Genomic DNA, 6,283 nt, shown 5'->3' on the forward strand with positions numbered 1-6,283 from the left:
AAGGGGTCTGAATACTTTCCGTATTCCGTACAAGTTTTGCTCAGAGCAGCCAACTAAAGTAATGTAGTCAACGTAAGTTCAATCACAAAGGCTGGTCTGAGTGCATTTCCTGTTTCATTCAGTAGTACAGCACAATTCACAGTTGCATTTCATCATGGGCACAGTGGGAATTTATATCTGTGATGTTTAAAGGATGTCTGCTGAGATGAAGGAATTATCTGGAAAAATTACTATTTGCCAGAATAGGTGAAGTATTGCAATGAGCTATACAACTACTTCTGATTCTAATTCTCAATAGAGAGGTCACAACATTCATTATGCTATTATATGCTCGTTTTTTTTTACTTGTAAGGAGGGTAAAGTGCATTGTACACGTAACTACAGTTGGTGGTTATCTATACAGAAGAAAATCTAAATGCAACATGTAAAGTGTTGGTCCCATGTTTCATGAGCTGAAATTAAAGATCATTGAAAGGTTATTTCCCTCAAATGTTGTGCACAAATTTGTTTACATCCCTGTTCGTGAGCATTTCTCCTTTCCCAAGATAATCCATCCACCTGACAGGTGTAGCATATAAAGAAGCTGATTAAACAGCATGATCATTACACAGGTGCACCTTGTGCTGGGGAAAATAAAAGGCCACTAAAATGTGCAGTTTGTCACACAATGCCACAGATGTCTTAAGTTGAGAGAGCGTGCAATTGGCATGTTGACTACAGGAATGTCCACCAGAGCTGTTGCCAGAGAATTCAATGTTAATTTCTCTACCATAAGCCAACTCCAACGTCTATTTAGAGAATTTGGCAGTACATGCAACCAGCCTCACAATCGCAGAACATGTGAAACCACTCCAGCCAAGGACATCCACATCCAGCTTCTTCACCTGTGGGATCATCTGAGACCCGCCACCCCTACATTATTCATTTCATATGTATACGTATATACTGTACTCTATATCATCTACTGCATCTTTATGTAATACATGTATCACTAGCCACTTTAAACTATGCCACTTTGTTTACATACTCATCTCATATGTATATACTGTACTCGATACCATCTACTGCATCTTGCCTATGCCGCTCTGTACCATCACTCATTCATATATCTTTATGTACATATTCTTTATCCCTTCACACTTGTGTGTATAAGGTAGTAGTTTTGGAATTGTTAGTTAGATTACTCGTTGGTTATTACTGCATTGTCGGAACTAGAAGCACAAGCATTTCGCTACACTCACATTAAGATCTGCTAACCATGTGTATGTGACAAATACATTTGATTTGATGAACCTGAGGAGTATTTCTGTCTGTAATAAAGCCCTTTTGTGGGGAAAAACTCATTCTGATTTGCTGGGCCTGGTGATGCCAAGAGTGTGGAAAGCTGTCATCAAGGCACAGTGTGGCTACTTTGAATAATTTCAAATATAAAATATATTTTCATTTGTTTAAAACTTTTTTGGTTACTACATGATTCCATGTCTTCACTATTATTCTACAATGTAGAAAATAGTAAAAATAAAGAAAAACCCTTGAATGAGTAGGTGTGTCCAAACTTTTGACTGGTACTATATATATATATATATATATATATATATATATATATATATTCACTCCACAAAATGAAACACTAATTAGCTACTAATGTGGCTTTCATAAAGAACTACAATTCCCTTTGTCCAGGTAATGGGTTGGATCCTATAACTGTTTTTCCATTAAATGCTCCAAAACAGCAGGTGGCGCTAATGTACTGCAGTATTTTTTTTCTACCGACCAGCTTTTGTGAAAGGAGAACACTATCAATTTTTATTTTTTTTAAATAGAAATTGTTGTTCAAAGGTCACTAAACAGATTCTTAGAGAAAGGTTTCAGCCAATATTCCTTTGATAAAACGAACAGCTACACTTTCATAACCATTTCCAATATGTCGAAACTACAGTTGAATGTTTTCGTCACCGAGCGTTTATCCGCGGCTGCTGTGGAGATATTCGGGGTCGTAGAGAAGATTATTACGGAGTATCAGGAAGAAATCTGCCGTTCAGCAGAGGAGATCGAGCGTCTACGGAGGCTGTTGGACATGGCTACCATACCAGAGAGAATCTCACACGTAGCAGGTTTGTAATGAAATACAGTTGTACGAGATTTTATTTGTAGACCAATAGACAAGATTAATGTGGCACATTGTGATATGCCAAAGGGGAGGTGAAGGGTGTAGCTTCATCCCAATATGGCGACTAGATTAAGGGCGAGTATAATGAAGTGGGTACGTCAAAAGCGCTCTGCTATGGGTTAGGTTGTTATTGGTGCTTTTTATTTTTCTTCGTGTTCTTACCATGCTGCTCAACTACTTTACATGGAGCTACTGTACCGCAAGAGTTTGGATTTCTGTTTTCAAGCTAGAGGATGAGTCTGAGCATTGGTGGAAAAAGTACTAAATTATCATGCATGAGTAAAAGTAAATATACCATAATAGAAAAGGACTCAGATAAAAGTGAAAATCCTAGTAAAATATATTGAGTAAAAGTAAAAGTATTTGATTTTAAATATACTAAACACTAGAACCACTGGGCCTCGAGGGACCTCCTTTTATGCAAATGAGCAGTCACTGACTGCAAAATTCTAACAGTGTAATTAATACATTTCATATGCTATCACTGAAATAATCATTTGATTGTGTTCATGGTGGTGTTTGGTAACATTGGAAAATATGTGTTCCCTGATTCCAAGTAACAAAATAGCATTTTCATTAGTTGATGTAGGCTATATGTAAAAACACAAATTCCACTGTTAAATCAATGTTATTTGTGGAGTGCCTTTGTTACAACTATGAAACATAAACTATATGGTATGCATTGGAACATGGTAACAGCTTATTTATTTTTTACAAAATACTAGGGCTGAGTGATATGGTCAAAATATCCTATCACAGTATTTTTCTAAATGTTGACAGTATTTGACGGTACTTTATGTTTTTGACTAATAAAAGTTAGACATTTGCTTTATGAGTAGTGCTTGACCCTGGGGTGGCAACACATCCATTCTAACTTATTTCAATGGGTCTTACTCATTCTAATTGTTTTCTACTGTTCAATTAAACTTCAACTCAAAATAATTTCCTGCACTCATTTGAGATTATTTCCACACTGTCACGTAGGGCTGCACGATATGGGCAAAAAAAAGTGAGGTATCCTAGTGGTTTGAGCGTTGGATTAGTAACAAATGTTGCAAGATCGAATCCCAGAGTTGACAAAGTAAAAAAAATCTGTTGTTCTGCCCCTGAACAAGGCAGTTAACCCACTGTTCCTAGGCCGTCATTGAAAATAAGAATTTGTTCTTAACTGACTTGCCTAGTTAAATAAATGCCAAATAAAAATAATAAACTTGCGATTTAGATCAACACTTGGGTGAACTGTTGGAATCATGGAAAAAGGATTATTCTAATTCTATAGCTAGAAGATAATAGTGGACACTTTGAATACAATGTTTGACATGACACAAACAAAAATACCAGGGAGGAGTTAGTGGCAGGGTAGGAACCAAAGTGATGGTCAGTGTTTCCTTGGGTACCCTATAATCTCTCTCTTAGCTACTTCATGTAGCTAACATATTTAAGCTTTGCCTATTCCTCTTTGATTTAGAAGATACTGTTGCACAAACAACATGCTGGTTTAGGCCTACACCATCACTGGTATCAGGCTGTATAGCTAGTTAAGTTTGCTCCGACTCAGTACATTTATTAGCTAACTAGCCAGCCAGATAACTAGCGATTGGCAGCTAACACAACTTAGCCACAACGTGCTAAGAAAAGACAAACTAGCAGTTTGTAGATGTAAGAAACACAAACTAATTGTGTAATTATAGAACGTTTGTGGATTTATATTAAGAAGAAAAGTTGAAACAGCATCGTAGTTATCAACAATGTTGCATGTGCTGCATTGAACATGCAGACTGAATGCAAGTGTCCAGTGGTCGAGCAACAACAAATGCACTCCTTGAGTGAAAGGGGGTGGGGCTAGATCTGTGTGGAAACCGGCATGAGAGAGCGGTGACTAAAGTAGGGGAGTAAACTATAAAAGTGGACATTACACACAGCGTATCACATTTAACAAACCAAACATTCAAATACCGTTCTAGAAGGTAAAGTAAAAACCCAAACCGGTCCGTGCATCAGTACCGGTATATAGTAATAAACGGTATACCGCCCAGCCCTACCACTGTCCAGTAAACAACTAACCAAAATCTAACACTGACCCTTACCTTAACCAAATTTGAATTAATTCTGAAATTAAATATTTTTGTAGGTCAGGAGTGTCAGTATAGCCTTTTCCGTGCTGTAGTGTAGACTAGTCAACAAAAATAGTTTTATTTGAGTGCAGAGAGGTCTTCCAAACAAAATTACAGGCATTGTATTAAGAAGACAATATTGACTGAATGTTTTTTTTACCTCCAGACTTCCAGGTACTGTCTCCTGCCGTTCCCCCTGAGCAGCAGGAGTGGAGCCCCAGTCTAGAGCAGGAGGACCCAGAACCCACACACATTAAAGAGGAACAACAGGAGCACAGACTCAGTCAGGAGGACCCACCTCAGCCCTCACATCTTTACCAAAACCAAACTGTGGATGATGGAGAGAGGAGCGCTCTACCTATCATCATAACTGAAGAGATCAAAACAGAACCTGATGGAGAGGACTACAGAGTAGCAGAACCAACCAGTGATCAGCCCCTTTCAGTTCATCCAGACTGCTCTGCTGCAGTGGAGAAGCCATATCAGTGTAAACAATGTGGCAACAGCTTCACACGTAAGGGACACTTGACCATTCATTCAAGGACACACACAGGAGAGAACCCCTATCAGTGCAAACAATGTGGCAAAAGGTTTAACCAGAAGAGCAACTTGACCATCCATACAAGGGTACACACAGGAGAGAATCCCTATCAGTGCAAACAATGTGGCAAAATGTTTAACCAGAAGGGACACTTGACCGTTCATTCAAGGATACATACAGGGGAGAGACCATATCAGTGTAAAGACTGTGACAAAGCCTTCAACCAGAAGATAGAATTGACATTGCATATGAGAGCTCATACAGGAGAGAGACCATATATCTGTCCTGTATGCAAGAAAGGTTACATCGCATTAAGCTATTTAAGACTTCATCAGCGTGTTCACACAGGGGAGAAACCTTACCAGTGCAAATAATGTGACAAATGCTTTGGTATTAAAGGAAGCTTGAAGTCTCATATGAGCACTCACACAAAAGCTTCAGCCTGAAGTGAGAACAACAAATGATTAATCACATGTGAATTTCTTGTTACATCCAACTTGTAAATAATTATTATATTTCCTGCCACTTGACAACAAAACAAATGTAGTTATGTGTTAAAGGTTTTGTTTTTTCAATGTATGTTTTCAGGTTGGACACACCGATTTGTGTCACCTCGTTAGTCAGTATGTGTTACACCTGTGCTGGCCCTTGTGCTATTTAAGAGTGGCTGGCCCAGTGCTTCAGTTGCCTTGAAATGTGGACGTTCGGTCAACACCTTTTTAGTTGGCTCTCCCTATTTCATTTATAGAAAAATTCTCATTTGTCTTATCTTCCCTGTATTTGTTTTGCTCAAATTTTTGGTTTGCTTCCTGTCTTAAGTTTGGTGTGGGTTTTTCTTGTGTTGGCCTCTTCTTGGGCAAATTTAGTGGGTGCTCATGGTGGGTGTCATTTACGTTCCAGTTGTTGTGACTAGTCAACTTTCAGTGGATTCCCCAACGAGTGTCTTTCAGAACCCCTCGTAAAACCCTGCCTGTTTCGTTTGTCAGTGACTTTTTGTTACTTCCCCCTTCTGTTTGAGCAACGTTATGTGGTTTTGTAGCTGAGGAAAGTAACAATGTGCGTGTGGAGTGTAAAGCATCATTCAGTATCCGATTTGTAAGCTCATTTTGGTGCAAATTTTTTTGGGATGCCTATTCGCCGTTACAATGAGGGAATTTGATTATGTTGGCCCGGGTGGGCGGAGTTTGCACCAGGTGAAAAGTGATTGCACCAGTTTGAGACCATGATGCCTCACGGGCGTGAGCCAATCACATGACAGGCCATAGCCCAGTGCACCACAGTTCAGCCTAATCAAACTCCCTCACTGCTGTATCTAGCACAAAGCACACATTTGGATTTCTGAACAAGTTCTTATTCAATTGTTTAACAATAACATACAGGATATTTGGGCCACTATCTTCTATCTGTACTGACGTTAGAATATTGAAGTAGCCTATTACGTCTTTGACAATCTAAATA

The 6,283-nt window shown here is 38.8% G+C and overlaps 1 protein-coding gene across 1 annotated transcript; it reads left to right on the forward strand.

Moving 5' to 3' along the window:
- Positions 1-1,775: 1,775 nt before the first annotated feature.
- LOC112266345 (zinc finger protein 239) lies at positions 1,776-5,980 on the forward strand. Its single transcript, XM_024443733.2, has 2 exons — positions 1,776-2,114; positions 4,451-5,980. Exons 1-2 carry the CDS (start codon positions 1,925-1,927, stop codon positions 5,197-5,199), a joined length of 939 nt encoding a protein of 312 aa, XP_024299501.1. The 5' UTR covers positions 1,776-1,924; the 3' UTR covers positions 5,200-5,980.
- Positions 5,981-6,283: the final 303 nt, after the last annotated feature.

Source organism: Oncorhynchus tshawytscha, linkage group LG14, assembly GCF_018296145.1.
Source record: "Oncorhynchus tshawytscha isolate Ot180627B linkage group LG14, Otsh_v2.0, whole genome shotgun sequence".
Lineage (NCBI taxonomy): Eukaryota > Metazoa > Chordata > Actinopteri > Salmoniformes > Salmonidae > Oncorhynchus > Oncorhynchus tshawytscha.

What these genes read in the sequence shown, in the direction of transcription:
- LOC112266345 (XM_024443733.2), top strand. Translation starts at nt 1,925, where the DNA reads ATGTCGAAACTACAGTTGAATGTTTTCGTCACCGAGCGTTTATCCGCG. An exon ending in GAGAATCTCACACGTAGCAG is followed by an intron (nt 2,115 to 4,450) that starts GTTTGTAATGAA and finishes TTTTACCTCCAG; the next exon opens with ACTTCCAGGTACTGTCTCCT.